The 23,090-nt window shown below is 41.1% G+C and overlaps 1 protein-coding gene across 1 annotated transcript; it reads right to left on the bottom strand.

The window, feature by feature from the left end:
- Nucleotides 1-237: 237 nt before the first annotated feature.
- MXRA5 (matrix remodeling associated 5) lies at nt 238-19,085 on the bottom strand. The gene is made up of 7 exons (XM_061988537.1): nt 18,922-19,085; nt 16,438-16,659; nt 13,968-14,097; nt 13,275-13,665; nt 5,676-10,631; nt 4,162-5,062; nt 238-2,687 (listed from the first exon to the last, which is right to left on the bottom strand). Exons 1-7 carry the CDS (start codon nt 19,083-19,085, stop codon nt 776-778), a joined length of 8,676 nt encoding a protein of 2,891 aa, XP_061844521.1. The 3' UTR covers nt 238-775.
- Between the last annotated feature and the right edge of the window lie 4,005 nt (nt 19,086-23,090).

Genomic DNA, 23,090 nt, shown 5'->3' on the forward strand with positions numbered 1-23,090 from the left:
ACAGTATATTGACCTTAATATTATAAAACACTGTATTGTATCAGAGTCTTGTAAAGACCAATAATTTATAAAATGAGACCAAGTTCATCGTTGCTCTTTCTAGTCTCATAGTCTGATTTAAAAATATATATAAAATATATAATGAATGATCTGACTGTAAAATTCTTAGTAGCTGGAAAAGGTTTGTTCATATGTTAAGTAATGTTGCATGTATTTTTATTAAAATAGATTTCTCTTATTTGCTAAGTTAATTTTTTGATTTCGAAGAGCTGATAGAAGAATGAACAGAAAGGTTAGTAATCATATTCTAGAAGGATAGATTATGTAATAGCGCTGCAGGGTATAGAGAAAATTAATTTTCACTAAAGCACTTCTGTCACTGCAGCTCATTTATTGACAGTTAATACTTCTTTGGTACTTTTAAGGTGCTTGTTAGAAAAAGAAATAGCTTTGGACTACTGACAAGAATAGAGTACTTTAGGTCTCAGATGCTATTGAATAGCATGAAAACCACCACTACACTGTCTCAACAATTTAAAGACCTTTTCCAACATCTTAGTCTCCTCAGTTTCAAATTGTCTACTCCCTCCTTTTATTGCAGCAACTTACTATCATATTGAGTACAAAAGCAATGCACTTTGCAGGAAAATAGGATAAATTCCTATTTTATCTGTCTTCAGCTTTCCTGGCTTTGTTGCAAGCAGTACTTTCCTCATTGCACTTGCTTGGCAGTGACTTGAACACTAGTATCCAACTGAAGGCATCTGTTTAAGTGTTAGAATATGTGTATGTAGGTTGTTTTCGAATCACTGCCTAGTATATTTTTAGCAGTGCATTTATAGAAGCCTGCATCTCTTTGAGTAGACTGCTGGATGACTAATGACCCCTGAGGGTGGAGGAATTTGTTTCCATACAGACGGGACTGAGCTCCTGTTGTCAGATGTGATTTGTCTGGAAGCTCCCATGTTATTTCTGCTTTAGGAATCCCAATGGCCATGCAGTTTAGCTTGATTGAGTTTCCAGGCCTGGCATAAATGACAGGTGCCGGCTCACTGGTGATCCGAGGGGGATAGGCTATCACAATAACAGGCACATTCATAACAGAAGTGCCATACTCTGTGGACACCTTGCACAGGTAAGTGCCCCTATCAAACACAGAAGCCTCGCGCACCGTCAGTGAGCCATTCTCCATCAGGGAAAAACGACCCACAGCTTGGGGAGCATCCAGAATCATCCCATTGGGCAGGGTCCATGAGATCTGTGCCCGCTGGTTTGGCTGGGTGATACAATGGAGCTGCAGAGTTTCTCCATTGATGATGCTCACTAGGTTGTTGTACTGGTTGCTGATTTCTGGCCTGAGTCCCACTTTCAAGAAGACTACTCGTTCCACATAACCTCCTGGGTTTCTGGCTGTACAACGGTAAGTCCCAGCATCCCCAGCAGAGAGGCTGCTGATGTGTAAGATCCCATCCCTCTTATGGTAAAATCTGTGCAGGTGGCTGCCACTCAGAACCTCAGTGCCGTTGGGAAGGATCCAGCTTGTGCTGGGTTTTGGGTTTCCCTGGACTGAACAGTTCAGATTGATGCTGTGCCCAGCAATGGCAGTGATCCTTTCATTTACAGGGTCTCTGAAAGAGGGCTTCTCCAAATGGTCCATGATAAGGAGCTGCACAATCAGTCTTGCTTCCCCTCCTTCATTCCTCCCAATGCATATGAGCTGCACTGCGTCTGTTTGCCTCACCCCTCTGATGTCTAACGTGCCATTGCGATGCACAGTGATCCTGTTCCCATAGTAGGGAGCTGGCAGGATTACTCCTTCTGGAAAAGCCCATAAGATTCGTGGAGCAGGGATTCCTTCAGCTTTGCAGTCAATAAGTTTTCGGCTGTCCCTGATGGCCGTCTCCCTCACTGATGTTATTGCACTGAGATGACCATTGATTCTGGGAGGTTGAACATTAACGTGGATCCAGACCATTTTCCGATCTTCTCCAGCACTGTTCCGCACTACACAAGTATAATTACCACTGTCAGACCTTTGGGCCTTTTGGATGAGAAGTGTGCCGTCCCTGTATATCTGGTATTTGTCAGATAGAGCGGGGATTGGCCTGTTGGTTGGGGAGAGCCAGGTTACTTTGGGAGTGGGTTCTCCTTTGGCTTCACATGCTGCTGTGACAACATCACCATAGGGTACATTAATAATGACGTATGTTTTGTTCTTGATAGTTGCAGGCTCGGCCACCACTTTGACCCGCACTTTCATCTCGTCCTTCCCAATCTGGTTCTCAGCATAGCAGGTGTAGTCCCCTTCCTCTCTCAGTCCAACGTCATTGAAATACAGGGTCCCATTATTGAAGACAACGTATCTCTTTGTCCGGCTGCCGCTGTCATCTGACTGCATGAAGGTATTGATCATGCTGCCGTCTGGGAGACCCCAGGAGATCTCAGGATTTGGTAGACCTGTGGCCACACAGTCAACTTTCAGGTCTCCTCCATATTTGACCTTGTGGTTATTTTCATTCTTATGTTCTATCTTTGCTGGTTTCATCATCACATTGACTTTGAGGACCACATAGTCATCCCCGATCTTATTGCGGGCCACACACAAATAGTCTCCTGCGTCTTTATCTGTAACTGAATGGACTACCAAAGTTCCATTGCTGAATACTTTGATTCTAGTCTCCATGCTACTGTAAGGCAGGAAAAAAAACAGAACATGAGCTACAAAATTACAATTTAAGTATCAATTACTGAGTGAAACTATAGGGGAAAAAACCCAACAACTCAATCATACTGAAAAAAAAAAAGAGAGGAGCACTGCTACTCTTAGATAATCAGATGGTCTGAGACGTCCAAAGTATTCACTACCAAAGAATTTCTTTAATGGTGTTTTTGACCATTAAACAACCATTATATACCAAATGATGGTATTTTTTACTCTTCTTACTGCATGTACAGTACCTGTAACATTCAAATACAAGACGCCTGAATGATGAACTCCACATAAACCTATATGGGCCATAATTATGGAGCCTGGCACTTGGGTCTTCAGCTAAAAACAAATCAATATAAGCAGCTTCCTCTGGTATCTGGTAAAACATTTTAAACCTTTAGAACAACTGTAAAAAAAATATTGCTCAATTTTGAAACATAGGAAAAAATAATCCATTTTTTATGTACTAAAACGCTGTTATTCGTTTCCACTTCACTATGGAATTCGTGTAGTGTGGACAAAAGTAGTCTATTTTCTCTCTAAAGAAGATCTCCAGTATTTGAAAACAGCTCACATAAAGATCAAAAGGGAAATCGAAAAAAAACACTCAATATTTTGTTGCTATCACTATGTAGGATAAAACATATTCTGGATTTTTTGCTATATACAAGCTACCTATTATTTTTTGTCGGTATGAAAAAAAAATATTACTACATTCAGCTATTAAGAATGTTGACGTTTATGCATTTTAATTTCAGTACATTTCTCATCTGTCTATAGTGCTCAAAGAGTAATTTTTAGAGCAGAAATTTTGTTTTCAGCAAATTTTTAGGACAGTTATTGTAGGTTTGGAGAAGTGATATTTTACTTGGTATTGTGAACACTGGAGAAGGCATTGTTTCAGGCATTTATATGTAACTGGGTTTGCACAGACCTTATTGCAAGGTAACGTTTATTTATACAATGTTAAAATGATCCTGCTTACTTACATACGTATGATTTCTTTGGTCCATATTTACTGTATAATGATTTGTACAACAAACAAAATTCAATAATCCCATTTCTAATCATAATGTTCCAGTTGTGACTGAAGACCACAATGATCCCAGTTCTAATGTGACTAAGCACATTGGAACACGTGGTACTCGAGTTGTGTATCTAAACTTTTGCCATTGGACTTTTTACTACATTTACAAGTGTCTGTAAAAGACAAACAGTGGCAGCTTATGCCAAATACTTGATGTTGACATTTCAAGAGTACTACTGTTTCCAAAAACTTATGCTAAGTTATGACTTATCTTTTGACAGAATTCCAAATTCTTCCTTAAAGATTAGGGGCTTCATTCAAAACTCACAGAAGTCAAGAATGAATCTTGTACAGATGTTAAAGTTTTTTTCTCTCAGTTCATCTAAACTGTAATTTATCTGTGACACCTCAAATAGTAATTTACCTGTGCAGGGAATCGATCATTCTCTTCGAAGGCAACCTCCATAATATCCGAGGCCAGGGGTCACCAGAAGCACTACAGTCCAAATGCAGGATGCCTCCATACGTTACATCTGTTCTCTGAGGAGAGCTCCCAGTGATCTTAGCATTAGATGCATGCTTCTTCACATGGAGTTGTATTGCTCTCCTGGCAGTTCCCACCATATTAGCAGCGATGCACTCATAGGCTCCACTGTCCTTGGGGGAGACATTGCGAATATAAAGAGTTCCATTGGGAAAAACAAATAAATTTCCATTGACAAACTGAGAAGGTCGGATTTGCGTGCCATCAAAGACCACCCAGCGGATGCTGGGGGAAGGTGCTGCTTTGGCAGAGCAGTGGATGTTAATACTGCTACCGAGGGGCAAGGAAATGTTCTCTTGCTTATCCTGCTGGATGATGGGAGGTAAGGCAGCAATGTGCAGCCTCACTGCAATGCTGTCAGCTCCCGCGGCATTACTTGCTACACATTTATAAACTCCTCGGTCCGAAAAAGTTGCTTGCTTGATAGATAAGGTTCGGTTTTCATGAAGCATTATCCTGCTTTCTGCTGTGGTGACTGTCTGCAAAATCTTCCTGTCTGGAAAAATCCAGGAAATATGTGGGTTTGGGGTCCCACTGGCCTGACATTCCATTGCTACAGTATCTCCAAAATAGACTGTGACATCTCGATAACGGGAAAGCAAAATTTTGGGCTGGTGGGCTACAACTGTGAGCGCAATGATCATTTTATCTATGCCATGCAGGTTCCGAGCTGTGCACAAATACTGTCCACGATCCTGAAGTTGAACATTTCGGATAAGGAGGGTGCCATTTTTCCAGACTTCAAACCTTTGTAACCTGGTGTTGGCTGTCATTAGTGCTCCTGGGAAGATGAGAGGAAAGAAAGAAATGGAAAGTCAAAGGCTTTAAGACATACATTGTTCCACTGAGAAGGTCTTATGTAAGATTGTAAATCTACTTAATACCAACTGCAACTTCAGGTGGATCACATGACATCTTCTGACACTCTACATAGCTCAGATTAATCTTTGTTTCTATTACACAACTAACTGTACTAACTTGCAAGCAGGTACAGTGTGGGAACTCTTAAAGGCACTATGTTTTAGTATTACTTTTAAATCTTTATGTAATTTCTCTTTTTCTTTTGCTTATAGAGATGGTACATACACCAATATTTAAGGTAGCAGTGTTAACAAACCCATACTCAGAAGTGGTGTCATCTTAAAATCTAACTGTTGTGAATAATCAGAGTTGGCTCTTAAAAAAGAAACTCATTAAATGTTATATATTTTCTCTTACAAGAAATACTGCACCTTGTAATGATAGTCACATTTAATGTATAATTATTAAAAGAGACAGAAATTATTTGTCAGTGTTTTGAACTATTCTTTCATTTACAGAGGAATTTATATGCAACAACCCAAGTGTTTTTACCCTAAAAAAAAAGTGGAAGGACATATTTTTCTCTATCTTACCTGTAGAGACTTTTGTCCAAGTAATAAAAGGCTTGGGTTCCCCTACTGCTTCACAAGGGATAAAAGCGTCTGTTTCAGCAAGGATGGATGTGCTCTGAGATCCTTTTGTGGTAATTTTAGGTCTTTCTCCGTGTGTCCTGAAATTAGTGGAAGATTGAACTACAGATGAATTGTGTAGCGTAATGCCTCCCAAATAAGGCACAGATGGAACTTTTCGATGACGATCAAGGACATTTTTAAAAGGATGAATTGTAGTGGGTATGTGTGGGTTTGTGCGCTGAGAGAGAAAGGCTGGAGGAGTAATCTTCAAAATTGCTGCTGGTGATGATGTGGTTGTGGAGTGTGACGTTGGAGGCACTGGAACAGCTGTAGCTTTCTGCACTGTAATCCTAGTAGGGAAGACCTGGACAATCCTCTTTTCACTTGTATCTTTTGGGACTAGTTGACTAGGGACTACTGTTTTAGGATGCATATTAAAGTGAGGGAACATCAGTGTTCCATTGAAAAGGAGCGGCATTCTGGAGTTGGAATAATAGGGGATCCCTTGACTTGGTAGTCTTCCTGCTGTCCCTCTGTTATCTGGAACATAGTTATTTCCAAAAAATCTTGAATTAATATTGTATCTGTTCTGACCCTGGTTACTGAACTTGCCTGCAGTGAAAGGATTTGTTTTGTAAAATGGAGAAGCTTGTGTTGGGGTAGTTGTTTCTCCCTGAGAGGCAAAAGATTTTTTATCCTGGGTGGTATGTGCTGCATATGCTGTTATCTCTGGTTTGTTTGTGTAGTGAAGAGGTTGGTGTGTTATGAAATAGCGAACTGAACCCTGTGTTACAATATATGGAGGCTTCACTGTGCCTCTTACTGGGACATGCTTTGGAGGCACAACAGGTTGTCTTTGGTTTAAGCTTGGTATCATAACAGCTTGGGGATGAGGACGGTGTGGATTTAGCAGTAAACTGTTGTTTGACTTGCTACTATACAATTCTTTGAATTGCTCCTCTTTCAACTGTATGCTAATCCTATTTTGGCTAGAGGAAGGAGTAAGGTATACATCCCGTCTTGAGCTCACCACCACTTTTTCACCACCTACTTCAACTTGTTTCGCTTCTGGGAATATTTCTTGATTGAAGGCATTATTTTCCTTGGTAGTATAATGAAGAGAAGGATGTGAAGTGCTTGAAATAGAAAGAGTGGCAAGTTTTACAAATGGAATAAAGGCAGTGGATGTAGTTGGAGGCTTTTCAGTTGTCTTCAATGTGGGATCATGATGAAATATGTGTGACATAGCTTCATTTTTATCCATGGAAGATGATTGTGTCCCAGTCTGAGAAATAGCAGATTTCTTTGTTTCTCTAAGTGGAAAAGTCTGAGTTTCTGTCACACTGAAGGAAGAGGACAATGTAATGATCTCATGTTGCTGAGGTGGCTCAGTTAATGCTGGTGTTTCTAAAGATACTGTGGGCTTCCATGGCTCCTTCGAAACTGAGAGATCCTTAAAAACATCCACCGTGTCAATAGGAATAGTTAAGTCAGTCATAGTGGGATGTAACAGTTGGAATGTTCCAGTGGTTGTTTCATTAACCACAACTACTGGGTCAAATAGGACAGGCTCTTCTTCAGATTCTGGTTTTGCAGATAGTATCAAGCTGTTCATATGCTCAGTTGAAGCTGTTGTGCTTGATTGTTCTGCCTGACTATCCATAGTTTTAGAATCTGCTTTAATGCTCTTCTCAGATACACTGTCTAATGACTGGTAAGTTGGCGCTTCACTCTGCTCTGGTTTCAGAGGTGTTCTTGACTCTTTTGTGGGAACTATGTCGTGTACAACATATGATGATAAAACAGTCATTGGAAGTACCAATGTTTCAGGGTTAGCAGAGAGTGTCACATGCTTTGTTTCAGATGGAGAAGAACTAGGCCTAAAGGAAGAAGTTGTGACCATCTCTCTGACTTTGGTAATTTTCTCTAAGAAAATTGGATCAGTAATTACGGAAGGAGTGAATCTCATATGCTCCTCTTCTTTAGCCTGTATTTTGATATTGTGTTTAAGATCAGGACTTTCAAGACTTGCAGAAAAAGTTTTGGTCACAGCTTCAACTTCAGGTGTCCTTGGAACAACAGGTATTGCCTCTGTGGTTAAAATAACAGGAGGAGAAGGCTTTGGTCTCTGTCGGATCCTGTTTGGTCTCAATCTCCTTCTGCCATGAGGCCTTTTTCTAGCATGCAGAGTTCTAAGTGAGGGCGTGGTCTTTCTGTAGGGAGTTGTTGTGGCTACAGTGGACGAAGCAATTCTTATCCCCTCTGCTGTTTTATGAAGAGCATTAGTACTATGTAAAGTGATTGTGGGATCTGGTTTTGGAGTAGCTAAGTTTCCACGTTCGCCTCCCTGAAAACTCTCTGCATAACTACTGATCATGCTGTCTTGAGTCACTGTATTCCTATGGGTCTCAGGTTCTTCCTTGCTCAGAATCCTGATGGGTGTTGCAGTTGGAAAACTCATACTTAAGTCTGCCACTTTTGTCTGACCTGTGGTTACTTCTTTGTGCTGGTGTATGAAGTCATTGCTTTTTGGAGAAATGGATGAAGAAATGGTAGCAGTACCTACAGAATCTGTTTGGATTATATCATCCGGTTGAGAAGGTGATAAAAATATGGTGTCAACACTTATTGGGTCCACTTCATTTAACTTCACATTTGTCTCCAAGACACTATGAAGATTCGTACTCTGAGATTCTGCTAGGACAGTTGCATCAAGTGGTAGCTCAGCAAAAGCAGAATTTTCCTCTGATGTGGAAGATATAACTCTATCTCCATTTTCTACTGGGAATGGACTGCTTTGAATATTAGGAAAGTTTGTTACAATTTGTCTGGTTATAGGTTCTTCAGTGAGAGCATGGATATTTTCTTTGACCACAAATGGATCATCAGTCCTGACATCAAGATGCTGCTGGCCTTGGGGTTGCACAGTTGCAGAGATAGGAGTTGAATATGGACCTGATAAAGTGATTTCTACAGGTGTTTCTAAAGCCCAGTGGTCAGAAAAAATTTCAGTTTCTGATTTCATTAATGTGGACTGAACCGAAAATGTTTTTGTGTTGTGGGAAATGGTGACTGGAAACGGCTCATATTCACTCACAGGTGATGCATCAGCAGAGGAATCTACCACATCAGCTGCTGTCTCTGAAGGTGGAGGGCTAGCTACAGGATGAGGGAATGGAGTAGTCTCCTGTACGACTGATGGCAGGGCAGTTGTTAAAGAAATGGCTGTAGCTGTTGTTGTTCTAGGAAGATTCCTCCCACGGACCTTTGCCAAAATGTCCGCCCAATGCTGTGGATTAATCTGCTTGCTTGCCACATTAATTCTTCTTCGAGATTCAAACACTCTCCGGCCTTCTGCAACATTGCTTTCTTGGGTTCTATCAGTACTCTTCCAGATTTTCATTTTCCTTCTGCCTTTCTTCACCTTTTTAATTTGAGCCTCTGGCATCTGGTCACTTTTTTGTTTAAAGGATATTTCCCGGTCTTTCAGGTGGTTCTTTCTTCGTGGGAGCTCCTCCAACCCTCCTACCCCTGATCCTTCTCCATCATCTGTGATTCGCCCTCTTGTTTTTGACAAACTTTTTGAGCTTGGGCGCTTTTTTAGTTTTATCCTTCTAAATGACCTGTCAGACACCATTTTATTTACTGTGACCCTTACAACAAACTGATCTAGTCCCTTCTGATTGACAGCAACACATCTGTAATGGCCACTATCACTGACGTGGCTTTTTGGAATAAGCAGAGTACCGTTGTTCAACATATACCCTTTTGAAGAGTTTGACAAATCATTAAGCACCCGGCTGTTTGGAAGAATCCAGCTCAGCTGTGGCTCTGGGATGGCAACTGCATTGCATGGCAAAACTATTGGATCTCCAACATTTTTTTCGACTCTCGCTATGTCTGATTCAGCTACCTGAATTGCTGGAGGCTGCACTACAAGTCTGTAAGCCATTATGTCCATGTCATCTCTCACTTGGGCAACACAGTAGTACAAACCACCATCAGTGTAACTCACTGCTTTGATTATTAGTTGGCCACTACTGAGAATAGAAAACCTACTGTCTTTCTGATTAAATGGTGCCTGCAGTTTAGTCCCATCTGGAAAGAGCCACTGAACGGAGGGGCTTTCAGAGGCTTTCACATTGCAGTTCAGCTGACACTCTGACCCTTCCACCACAGTCTGTGTTGCCCTGGTGTTCTGGTTTTGCTCTATCATCACCCAGCTTCTCTGTTGTTTAGTGTCTTTGGTATGAATTGTCTGAGAAAACACAGTAAAAAAAGATAGCACCACTTTTTTCCCTGTACTCTGACGCCTGTTTAGTTGGATATTTATAAGAGGTTGCATCACCCACGATGGCTCAGCCAGTATCTGAGCTTTTACACCTGTGTAGTAAAGAGCATCATAATCTGAGCCTTGCTTGTACTGATAACTTATTTTAGGCTCTTTGCTGAGCATAAGTTCCCTCTCTAATTTGACAGGTACTTCACTGTAATAAGCTATAAGCTTCCACAGTTTTTCATAGTTTTCTCGATTCATTGGACATTGAAAATCCAGTGAAATTGTAGCATTTATATCAATCTCCTCAGCCTGAATTTGATTCCACTGGATTTTGGTAGAATCTGTTGGTTTTTTGATTTCACATTTCAAGTGGACTACATTGCCATGCTCATCAGTCATATTTAAAGTAATGTTCCATGGAGTGGACTGAAGCTCTTCCAGAGGGAATTCATAACTGTCACCCTCTTCTTCATCTTGAGTGCTGCTGTTCTGCCTTAGTGAGGAATGAATGACAGGTTTCCTACAGGAAATATCTTTCAAGTTTTGAAGATCTTCTTTCTCCAGATGTTTCGGACTATTGCACTTAGGACAGAGCTGTCCCCCTTCATAGGCTTTGTCTTTTTTGCATTTTAAAACTCCTGCAAGAAAAAAAGAAAAGAGAAAGAAAGAAAACAAAAGATAGGTGAAATCTGTTCTAGAGTTAGAGAAATCTCAAAAGTGTGAAATGGACTGCATGAGAAATGCATTATGGCACATGGCCCAGTCTTAGCAAGGCTTTTAAAATGGCATCTCTTTGTTTTCACAGTTGAATGGATGCCTGATTTTGAAACTGACCACAATTTCTTCTAATTTTAATGAGATGGTTGAATACTCCATCCTTCTGAAAATTAGATTCCCTGTATTAGTATAAAATGCCTAGAAAATGAAGTATTTAGAGTAACATTTAATAAGTCAGTAAAAATCTATGCTGTTTCAAAAAGTCTTCATTTGTACGGTGACAGCTTATCCATCTAACTTGTGGATCTAATGTGAAGAGGACTGAGTCCTCTCAGCTTTCAAAAAGGCAGTGTTTATCTGAGAAATGTTGGACTTTCAGTCATTCAGTGATCCAGGAAACTTTTTATTTTTCTGTATTCATTAACAATGGTACTGCCAGTACATAAAACGTTCTATTGTAGCTACTGAAATCTGCTGACTAGTTCTTGCGCTTAAAACTATTTGTCATTATCAAAAAAAAAACCAAAATCGAAAAGAAAGTGACACTTTTTCCCTGACCTCTGAAATAAGTATAAACTCCGTAATGGTAAAATAAAAACTGAAAAAGGGCAAGTGCTCTAAAACAGGAAATGATACTTTCACTCTTCTATTAATGTCAGAAAGACTCTAATATGTAAAATAACAGTCATGTATTTATTACATTGTTCTGTTCATTAGAGTCTCAAATGGCACTGTTCATATTTAGTTGGAAACATGTTGTAAATAAAATGTATTTCAGTTATTCTAGGACTAAGTGTCATGCTGATCACTCCTGAGGGGTGAGTAAACAATATATGTGTGGGTTATAAGGCAAAATGCTAGGAGAAGGGCAGAAGAGTGGCAAAAATCCATACCATATTTTAATAAAAAATTTATGTTTCGCCAGTGTGACAAAACAATTTTCCTGAGAAGATCTTACAAATGGAATATTTAACTGAACCAGTCCGTCACTTGCAGATTCAAATATGATATGACGTTTCAAAGATAAGGAAACATGCTTCATGACAGAACTGGCCCACAATCAACTTGGCAGTAGCAGCAATGATTGGAAGAACTTTCTGGACAGAATTCCCAAATAAATTAATGTTATATTTATATAAAAGATATATATATAATATATAATTTATATATTTATATAAAAGATACAAAGCCTGTCATGCATTAAAATGTCAGGAACAAATTATTTTGTCTTTCCAACAGTCACTACTGTAGTAGTGTAAAAAGGGAATCTAGTTGAATAAAAATGCTAACAAGACAAAACTGCACAAGGAAAGAAAGTTTGTCTAATATTTTGTTGTTACAACTTACAGTGCAACTTAAGATATATAGACTTTATAGACATATTCATTGAAATTAAAATAGTATATAAGACTATTAAAATTAAAGTTAGAAAAATATAATATCAAAGTTAGTTGTCTCAAGTATCAGTTTAAGCAGGAACACTTACATTACACATTCAAGTATCACATACTCTTGAAAGTATTGTCCTATAGGTAAGTGCAAAACTGCAATGAATTACATATTCTAAAATCACAAGACCATGTGCTCCAAGTCACTATATAAACCTTGTGACTTCCGCACTCACTTGAGACACCTTCGGTTGCATTTAAATGACTACTTCATCTCAATATTTTAGTGGCAGCTCTAATGTAATACCACTACCTCCGGCCTACTATAGTAAGCACTTAGCTACCTGAGAACTGAGATGCCCAGCTGGAAAAATGACATTCAAATACTCCCTTATTTACTATATTTCTGATATAGACATATTGTAAAACTGTTTTGGGGTGCTTTTTCTTCTAGTGTTCTGCTTTTGCACATGACCAGAAGTGTTGAAGCCTAAGCACTGTGATTCTTGTCCCACATCTAAGCTTGGCCAAAAGTAAACCAGCTATTCTAGGAGAAGAAATGCAGGATTGTAGGTGTTCCCTGAAAATATTTCAAATAAATTTGCTCCATAATAAAAGGAAATCATGGCCAACGAAGAAACACAGACAGATGTGAAGGATGCATATTATATCACAGCTTTAACATTAATAGTATCAAAGTTAAATGACCCATCCAGGAATCTGCAAACATGATTTCGATTCATTACTTAGTCAAACAAGTTGAAATCCAATGTTTCTACCTCCCATGAGAGCACATAGTTACTAGCTTTGTTAACTGAGGACAATTGCCAGCCCTTACTCAAAAGGCGTATTGCTGTGCAAAGGAAGACGCTAAAAAGTTATAGCCTATCTCCTTCCAGTCATAAACTTCTCTATCACTTTTTCCATCTTGACTGTAATGGCTAATTTCTTTGTTGTTGAATACCCGTTTTTAGCTAGTGGCACACAATTGCATTCATCTTGCACTGTTTTTTAAATACATGCATTTATTGAATGATAAAAGAATGCAATAGTACACATAGTACACATTATTACATAAGTAATAATACTCAGGAAATAACAAAACCATCCAGTTGTGAACAGGGAAAAAACATCTAACATTATGAGTTACAGAATCATTGGTATTTTTTTTCTTACCTCCAGAAACTTCATTCCAATCAAGGAGCCATTTTAAATTGCAGTCACAGGCCCATGGATTCCCATGAAGGTAAAGATTTTCCAGCAGTGGCATGCCTTGAAGCATCCCTGCAGGCAAGGTCCTAAGAGCATTTTCAGATAGGTAGAGGTGTCTTACTGTTGACAGTTTGAAATAATCAAGGACCATAAATGTAGAGAAAGTGTTGGGGTGAAGCTGCTGGAGCAAATTTCCTTCTAAATGGACTAGTCTCAGAGAAGTTAATCCATTGAAAGCATTTGGATGAATAAACTCAATTCTGTTGTGGTCCATGTGCAGTCTCATTAAGCTTGAAAGTCCTTGGAGAGTCTGGTCAGTTATGACTTTCAATTTATTGTAACTAATTTTGAAAACCTAAAAAGAATAAAAGAGATTAGTTTTGGAGTCTGACCTAAATCTAAACAGAATAGCAAGGATGCAGAAGTTTTCCTCACACATTTAAATATCCCTTGTACCACTGAAAAATAACATGCTGGTCAAAGAGGGAGAATACAACTGAGTATTAGTTGGCATTATCAAGTTTGACATAGGCAATGTATTTGGAGGAGAAATGGTATTTAATCCTAAGAAAGGCACTACAAAATACTTTTTTGTTGTTGTTTCCTGTTATTCATGGAAATTACAATTCATGAAATTTAGGAAGATGTGACAATTACCTGTAGAGACACGAGATCTTTCAAAGCATCATTAGGTATATTCTGAATGTCATTTCCATGTATCATGAGCAATTCCAGTTTTGTAAGTCCTGCAAAGGAGTTTTCGTATATAGACTGTATACTGTTAAATCTGGAAAAAAATCACACGTGCTGTTACATTTTATACACTGGTTGTCATGGACTGCAAATGTGAAATTAGTACAATTTAACTTTCAGGAAATATTGAAGGGATCTTAATCCACTGTAAAAGGGCCAGAAGTTGCTGAAACATTTTTACAAGGCCAAGTATACTTAGTTCATGTTTACACTAAAATTTCTTTTAACTCAATTTGTGGCACTTTAGTCATAATTTAGGAGTCAGAGTAATAAATAGGCATTTAAGTTCTAATAGTTGTCAGTATGTTTTTCCATGCAGCTCAGTTTATGGAACGGTAATAAATTAATGGCCTGTAGCCAGTCAATGATGTTATGGAGCCTGGCAAACTGCACAGGCTGCAATGCTGCCAAAACAGCATCTAACAATAAATGAATAAATGTTTGGAGAGGCGACTTTAAAAACGGATATCTCCCAAACAGCACGAGAAGCAGGAAGTGGAACCCTGCTTCACTTACTGTTACAACATGTAATTGGCTACATCAACTCATTACATAAGATCTAGGAATTGACCTTCCAGTTATATAATTTGAGCCGGGGAGATCTTTTTAGAGAAGGAATACAAAAAATCTACTTTTTAAAAATAAATCAGTTTCACTTTGGACAAATAAGGCAGGTTTTATTCAACAATATGGAAGCCTGAAGTTTGGCAGCCTACGTTTGGCTTTTCCATATGTAGACATAAAAATAAACATATGAGCTAATTTGGGCAGAGAATTGTAAAGATATTTCCTAATACTTTCTAGAAAGGAAGGTAAGACATAATGAGAAACCAAAATACTTTGAATATAGAGGAAATAATTTTAGATCTTCATCATGAAAATTCTGATCTTGCTAAAAATTTTGACTGCTGTTTTGATATTTTTGTCCTCCTACGGATGTAATAGATTTATAGCAGTCATCTGATTCAAAATTCCTTATTTCAATATCAGCCCTTCTAAATCTCTAAATAATTTTTTAATGAATTATTTTCAATTAGGAAAACAATATTTATCTCCTAAATATATAGCACTTTAAAAAAGAAATATGGTAAAAGCTCTTTTCCAAAATGAAAGAAATGTAGCAACAGATAGTTAAGACTGTTTCCTCCTAGAAAAAGACACACTCAGAAAAAGTCATTTCAAGTGATAAAATAGAATGATAGGAAAGCTCTTTTATGCTAGTAGTATCAAATAATGTACTTTTGTTCAAAACCAGTTGAAATGCCTAAATAACTTAGAAGTCCATATCCCACTTTCAAAAGTGATTTAGTGACAGAATTTTCCATAGAATGTTGACGTATGGGGGCCAGTTGACTGTAAATATGCATAGCTTTGAATGAAGGGGAGAGGGAGGCATTTTTTACTCAAAAATGACAGGAAAGTACAGATTGCTGTAATGTAGAATTAGTGAGTACAAGGGCATTTTGATAAAAATTTTGGGTTTTAAGTGGATGAAGTGCCAGTAGGTAGAAACTACTGAGAAGTAAATAAAAAATAAATTAAAAAAAAAATCAAGGTACTGCATGATCAGTACAGCTTATAGGTCTTGAGGTGGTCAGGGTGAGTTCATACCAGACAGTGAGGCAGCTCTGATATCAAGTAGAAGAGGAGTGCAGCTCTTGCACCATGCCATGTCACATAATGACCTTACAGAACACTTTTGTGATATGCAGTCTACCAACTGTCCTTGTCTTCTTGTCTCACAACCTGACAGACATGTGAGCTGGCAATACTTTGGCAGAGGAACGTGAGTTGCAGCCTGAGCAATCTCTTCCCAAAACACTGATATCTGATTATATCGTGCTTAAGTTCCTTGGAAAAACAAAAAAAACCCACCAAAACAAAAAAACCCAAACCCTCCTTCAATGGCAATGGAATAACTTTGTTTTTACTGTATTGCTTTAAGATATGCCATATCTCATTGTTTTCCAAAATGCTACCTGGCCACATTATAAATTTTTACTCCTTTTTTTTTCTTTTAACATTAAGTATAAAATTCAACATTCAGTAGAAATCCCATAGTAGGTTTAATACATTTTTTAATACACTATAAAAGACTACATGTTGTATTTGCCAACAACTGACACCATGGTATAAACATTTATTTGAAGATAACAGTAACTTTGAAATGTGAGGGCTTCACTAAAACTTCTTCCACACCTGTAACTGCACAGTTTGAAAACACAACACCTGCATCTCCGCACCACCCTGTGCAATTCTACTTTAAAAGCACACACTGTGAGATGCCGGAATGCTGCATGTATGCCAAACATTCCAGCGTAGCACTCTGGCACCAAGAAACATAAAACCGTTTGCTACAAACCGTCATACGAACCCGAAATTGATTCTTTCCACGTGTTTCGAAATCCTTGCCGGCACGGCCACTAAGGAGCGGAAGGTGCAGTGGACCTCGGTAGGGAGGTAGCAGGCGCAGGGCTGGGGACAGCCCAGCGCGCCCGGCGACAGTCCCATCCCCAGTCCCAGCATCAGCACCACGGAGAGAGCCCCCGCCGACGGCCGCGCCCGCATCTTGGCACCTCCCCTCGCCTCGCTCCTCCTGGGCCGCCGCGGGAACAGGGTGAGGGGACGGGGTCGGGGGCAGTAGGTAAAAGGAAAAGGAGAGAGGGGAAAAAAAGAGAAAAACTGTTTTTAAAAATGCTTCTAAAAGGCTTTATAGTCCTAGAAACGCTCTGCTACTTCCCAAAAGGTCTGCAGACAAGCAAGGTAAAGTTCAGTCGGAAAGAGGTTTTGGCTACTCCAGAGTTAACTTCCGACCCCATAATTCACTTCTACCTGTTCTACTAAAGTTATGCTGTTTCCCTAAGGTAATAAATTTTGTTGGTTTGTCCTACAAGCCTAAGGTAGTACTCGTCCCATGTAAAAATTGGAAAATCTCAAAGGAAGCATCTAGTTCAAGCAAACTGCCATAGCTCCCTCTATAGTCAACAAACAACAACAAAAAAGCTACCTATATTTGCTTCAAGATTAATAATATCAGATATCCAATACCTGATCTGACACATTGAAGTAGTGCAACTCGGCCCCATTATGTTCCTACTCAGCTACCTCACCTAGCCTAGCTGCCTAATTTTCAGACAGATTACTAAACTCCAGGAGGGTAAAATGTAGCTGAGTGAATCTCATTCATAATGTTTATGGGATACGGTATCACTAAAAGAAAAAGTGAGTGAAAGGAAGGATTGTTTGGCCAGGCATCTGGACTCTGTCATCCTTTGCCACTCAGTACTGTGTGACGCTGACATGCTCTTACATTGCAGTCTTAACCAAACAGGAGCTAGGAATGATCAAAACTGATAAAACTTGTCAATTTACTTAAAAGTATAAGCACAGACCTCAGAGGAAATGTGAGTAAGTAAGTTTATATTCATAACCTTGACTTGTCTAACAACACTCAAGTTCAGATTTACAGAACTATGTGTCTAAATCTGGATGGCTAGACACATGGAGAGTCATTTGAAGCTGCAGACTGCTAGCACAGAGGCGAAAACACAGCTGTTATTGACCTGGAGCACAAATCATTTCTGAAAATAATTTTTGTAGGTGTTTAGTTAAAGATCAGGCAGCCTAACTTTGTAGAAATGACTCTGAAAGATCCCTATTCTTATCCCTACTATCAGAAGAATTTGAAAGCTCTTCAGAAGAAAGCCACACAAGAATGCAGGCTAATATTAGAAACAGAAACTTAGTATTCTTGCTCTTCCACCACAGTGCGACAACAATGGAAAGGCGTTCAGTTCTACTAGCTATTATGAGTTCCACTAGTTATTGCTTTTAGTAGAAATGTCAGATTTTCTCAGATCTGCTGGCAACAAGACACACTTTTTTTTCCCCCCAAGACCATCATGTGCAAACCATTACAGTTCAAAGGAGAGATTCATTTGGGATGAAGAGGTTTACTCAAATATCTGTGGTCAAGTTAATGAGACGTTTACCATTCTTCACAAGACAAACAGTTTTTAATTTAAGAGTATTCAGGTACTGTTTCCCTTAATGTTCACCTTACTAAAAAACCTCCCTTTTAAGAACCATCCTGCCTGATTCAAATCCTTTTTGGAGGAGGCACCGCATTTCCTTACAAGAGGTAATCGCTCCCTGGCAGAGGTTAAGAGGAAATTGCCCTGACTTGTGAGGGGCTTGGGAAGAGCAGCACAGAGGGGACTTATCCGTGCCTTTCGCGGGTAAGAAACGACAATGGCGGAGAGTGGGGTCCCCAACGCCCGCTCCCACGCTGCTCAGCCAGCGGTTTGGGCTCCGCCGGGCCCCGGGCGAGGCCGGCGCGGCTGCCACTATCCCGCCTCGCGGGGGCGCCCCAGGGTGTCCTTCTCGCCATTGGTCGTCTCCACTTTCGCCGCGCAGGCGTCAGCCAATGAGCTGCGCCGTCGGGGCACGGCTGCGGAGGGGCGGTGGGGCAGGCGGGGGCGGGGCCTCGGCGCTGCCCGCGCGGCGTTCCGCGGAGGGGGCGGCGGGTGCTGCCAGGTCGGGCCGGGCTGTGTGCCAGGCGCGGGGGCTGCGGGCGGGCGCGGCTCGCAGCCCCCCACCCCGTGTTTCTTTACACCGTCCCGCGGGGCAGATGCTTCTTATTAGGGAAAAATGTTGCCGCTGGGCTGTGTGCTGGGAGCGGACGGGCCGGGGGCGGGCGGCGACACAGGGTGGCGCGGCCCGCTGGGCACCCGACCGCCGGCAGCGCGCCGCAACCCCCCGCCGCCTCCCTGCCGCGAGGGATCTCCCCGCCCCGAGCCGTCTCTCCCCATCAAGCCGTGAGCCGGCAGCCGCGGCCCGCTGTACGCGGACTCCTTACCTGCGGCCGGGCGCGGCGGTCTCAGTAGGCGCTGCCCGCCGCTCTTGTGCCCCCGGAGGGCGGCCGGCGGCTACCTGGCTCCCGGGCTCCCCTCCGGTACCGTCCCGCCGAGGCGCATCGCAGCCCGCGGCCGCCCACCTCAACGCCGCCTTAGGGCTCCTCATCGCCTGTCATCCTGCGGGATCCGCCGCCCTTCAGGTCCCCCCGAATAAGCATAAGCGGAGCGCGGCAGGCGGGCAGGACACCGTCTGGCGCCTTGGCTGCGTTTTTAACCACTGTTATTTTCTCCGAGCGCTTCCCTTCTCCGGGCGTCCCGCGGAAAGTTGGAGCGCCGCAATCGCTCAGCCGCGGCGGGAGCCGAGCGCGTCGCTCCAGGCGTTGCGGGAACTCCGTGAGCGAGCGGGAGGGCGGGCGGTGCCGGCGTCTCCCCGCCGCTTGCCGGGCTGCCCGGGCGCGCAGCTTCCGCGGCCGCAGCCTCCCGCCGCCCGCCGCGGCATGGGGACGAGAAGCGCGGAGTATCCCTCTCGGCTCCGCTCCGGCCGCCTCCCCGCGCCGGGCGCTGTGCAGGAGAGCGACGCGGCGGAGCGGCTCCTCTTGCGGGGTGGGCGGCCCCTCCGCGGAGGGGGGCGGCGGGCGGGTCCGCGCCGGGGGATAGGGAGGTGGGCGCCGGAGCCGGCGGGGGGGAAGGCGGGGGGGCGGGCTGAGGAAGCTTGCGGCTGCATCGGGGAAAGCTGAGACCACGCCTGGGTCCGGGACCTGAATGAAGCTCACGAAAAGTTTGTTTCTGGGTCCTGGGCAGATCCGTCACTTTCGGAACACTAAGATGTGCAGCTCCTGGCGTCGCACACACGCAGGGAGCGCAGCATATAACCTCAAATCGGGACCAACGAGTCTTATTCTTCACCTAGTCATATCGGCATCCCGCCACAACTGCAAGAACCAGCCTCGCCATGATCCTCAATGCATATTGGCACAGTGCTGCTGGAGAGACCTGTATCCAATCTGTATGTGAGAATCGAGTCTCCTGCATCAAGCTGTAGGAGAGACAAACAACTGCGTGAGACAAAAAAATCTCAAAGCTGGAATGGAGAGGCAATGACAACAATACAGGAAAAGGAAACAGCCAGTAACAAAATAGACCAGACTGGAGGCAGACTCAGTTATGAATTGCCTTTTACTGTTAAAGTCCACCAGAGTTGCAAACTTCAATTTAGACTCATTCAGTCATTAACTCTGTCTCTTCAATTTCCTTCCTGTACTAGCAATTTTTTCAGTACACGAAAGTAAGCCTACTTCCAGTGAAAAATGCATCGTCCGGATGCACTCTCATCTACCTAGTTTACACTGTGTGGTTTTTGAAGACACACAATTTTCTATTCTTCAGATAGGCAGTGTGGCAGTTACTCTGTTTTAGGCAGTTACCTGTTTTAGAAAAAACAAGACACAAGAGTTGCAGAAATCAGTATAGAAGCATGTTAAGACATAAGAATCTCTCTGAGTATTGCCATGGAGCTTTTTATATTCCAACCTCCAGGTAAATAAATATATGGAATGGCAGCTCGTTCTAGAGTGTAAAGCTGTGGCAAATGTATCATCACCAAATTAATAGAAATAATCAGAATCTGAGTTAATGAACTGTCTTTGGCTTGGAGAAAACTCTTCAACTGTTAGGGGTAAGCTGTTGTCAGCATCAGAATCTGGACAACTCATATCTTCCAAAGGCACTAGTAAAGATTTAGGGGGGAAAAAAAAAGCTCATGTCCATATTTTTAGCTGCAGAACATCTTTTGTGTTATAGCTAACCTTGGTGGGTAGCTCAGCCTTTCGCAGCCACTCACTTACTGTCCTACAGTGGGATGGGGGAAGTTATCGCAAAGGCAAAAAAGAGAAAACTTATGGCTTGAGGTAAAGAGAATTTAATAGGTAAAACAAAATCTTCAACACAAGCAAAGCAGAGCAAAGGATTCATTCACTGCTTCCCATTGGCAGGCAGGTGTTCAGTCAACTCCAGAAAAGCAAAGCTCTGTCACATGTAATGATGACTTGGGAAGACAAACACCATCATTCCAAACATACATACTTTCCTCCTTCTTCGCCCAGCTTTACATGCTGAGCATGATGTCAAATGATGTGGGATATCCTTTTGGTGGGTTGGGGGTCAGCTATCTTGGCTCTGTCTCCTCCCAAGTCCTTGTGCACCCCCAACCTACTCACTGGTGGAGTGGGGTGAGAAGCAGAAAAGACCTTGACACCATATAAGCATTGCTCAATAATAATGGAAACATCAGTTTGTTAACAAAACTGTTTTAGTCATAAATCTAAAGCACAGCAACATACAGGCTACTGTGGAGAACTCCACCCTTGCCAAAACCAGTACATTTTGAAAAAAAAAGTTGTCATTTACTTTGATGACAACTGGATTGTTTTTTTCTATTCCCTCAAAGACTAGAACTATTTGAGTTCTGCACCACAGAGAACATTTTGGCCATGCACATTTGCTCAGCGTGCAATTATTTGGTCCCTACTAGTGTATCATGTGATCTCTTTGACCTATCTCAGTGAAATTATAATGCGTAGAGCTGGTTTACATGTAGCCAAGAAGAATCTGACTTCACTAAGGTCTGATTGAAAACAGCAATAGTCAGTGATATCACACCTATTTGAAGGCAACATTTTATCCCCACACATTATCTAATCACCTGTAACGGCAGTAGGAAGAAATTATTTTGCCCAAATGTAATTCATTCTTTAAAGAAGTGTCACGTAGCAAATATAGAAAAGTTTTTGCAGATGGCCTGTTAGAGGACTCAAAACTTTGGAAAATGAGAAGAATCATGCTTTTTCATTAATTCATAGCTAACCATACTTTGCTCAGATATTTGATCGAGCTTAAATTAGTGATTGCTGTTGCCATTACTTTTACTATTATTCAGGGTGAATTAATTTAAGCAGTCCCTAAAATGTTACTTTCCACACCTTGTGGTTAATAACATCATCATTTTTTACTTTCTCATTAAAACCCTACTACCTTTGGGTAGACATCAGTTGGCTCTAATATGTCTTTCACAGCTCATAGCTACAGAAGCACAATTAATAATTACAAAGTTTCTATGTTACTGGGACGAAAGCTATTTAAACACTCCAGTGACACATAGAGAAAATTACAGCTGACTTGCTTGTAGTAGCCCTTTACACTTAAAGTACACAGTGGTATGCACATTCTGGAAATTAGTGATATTGAAATAAATCACATAGTAGGACCAAATGGGAGTAGAAATCTGCATAACTAGAACTGGAAAAAAAAAGGGTGCAGAAGCCCTGATTATTAAGCCTATGCAGTAAATTTTTTTGTTACTTGGAGTTTGAAATTTGAGATTTCATTTAAAACAATGTGCTAAAGTTTGAGAGCAGGTTTTTAAACTATATTATAAATAAATATGAGAATATAACATTACAGTGATATTTTAAAATAACATCACTTACATGATGTTCACCGTCTTCAATGTAAATAATTTTTCAGACAAGCACATGTCAATACCAACTCAACCTGTTGTATGAACTGCATATTAACAGTAAATACATCAAGAGTTCACAAATTAAAATCACACTACTTTGACAACAAAGCACACCCAGCTATATTATATGTTTACCTTACTGAAAAGTTTCTCTTTTTTTTTTTTAAGGAATCCATACAAATTCAGTTAGAAAATTATGGGACTGAAAGGACAGAGTCTGTGATAGGAAGCTTGTAGATGCTACATAGGCCTGGATAGTCCTATGGTAAAAGCTTTATTTTGTAATTTGATGTTTCAGTTATATTTCAACAAGAGATATTTACTGATATCTAGATTGACAACTGTGGAACATCAGTATAATTTCTCTGATGTTAGTCAAGTGATGCTAGGTCATCTGTTAGCTGTTGCAGTAAGTTGTGAGAAAACCTCTTTATAAACTCTGGTTATGTTGGTTACAGTATTTGCACAGTGGATAGGGACAGACAAAGCAAATAATGGGTGAAAGAAATTATCCGTGTCACTGATAATGTGCCATATCAGCTATGTTACCTGCTGTGTTTACAAAGTGGTAGAAAAATGCCTCAAAGGAACAAGGAAATGAAGTAGAAATGCCAAAGGACCATAGGGCACAACAAGTGAATTTCTGATGGAGTC

The sequence above is a fragment of the Colius striatus genome, chromosome 1 (genome assembly GCF_028858725.1).
Source record: "Colius striatus isolate bColStr4 chromosome 1, bColStr4.1.hap1, whole genome shotgun sequence".
Classification (NCBI taxonomy): domain Eukaryota; kingdom Metazoa; phylum Chordata; class Aves; order Coliiformes; family Coliidae; genus Colius; species Colius striatus.

Coding starts and splice junctions, on each gene's coding strand:
- MXRA5 (XM_061988537.1), bottom strand. CDS start 19,085: ATGAGGAGCCCTAAGGCGGCGTTGAGGTGGGCGGCCGCGGGCTGCGAT. Junction 14,098..16,437: donor GTGGAAAGAATCAATTTCGG/GTTCGTATGACG, acceptor ATTTTTTTCCAG/ATTTAACAGTATACAGTCTA. Junction 10,632..13,274: donor TTGGAATGAAGTTTCTGGAG/GTAAGAAAAAAA, acceptor TTTTTCTTGCAG/GAGTTTTAAAATGCAAAAAA.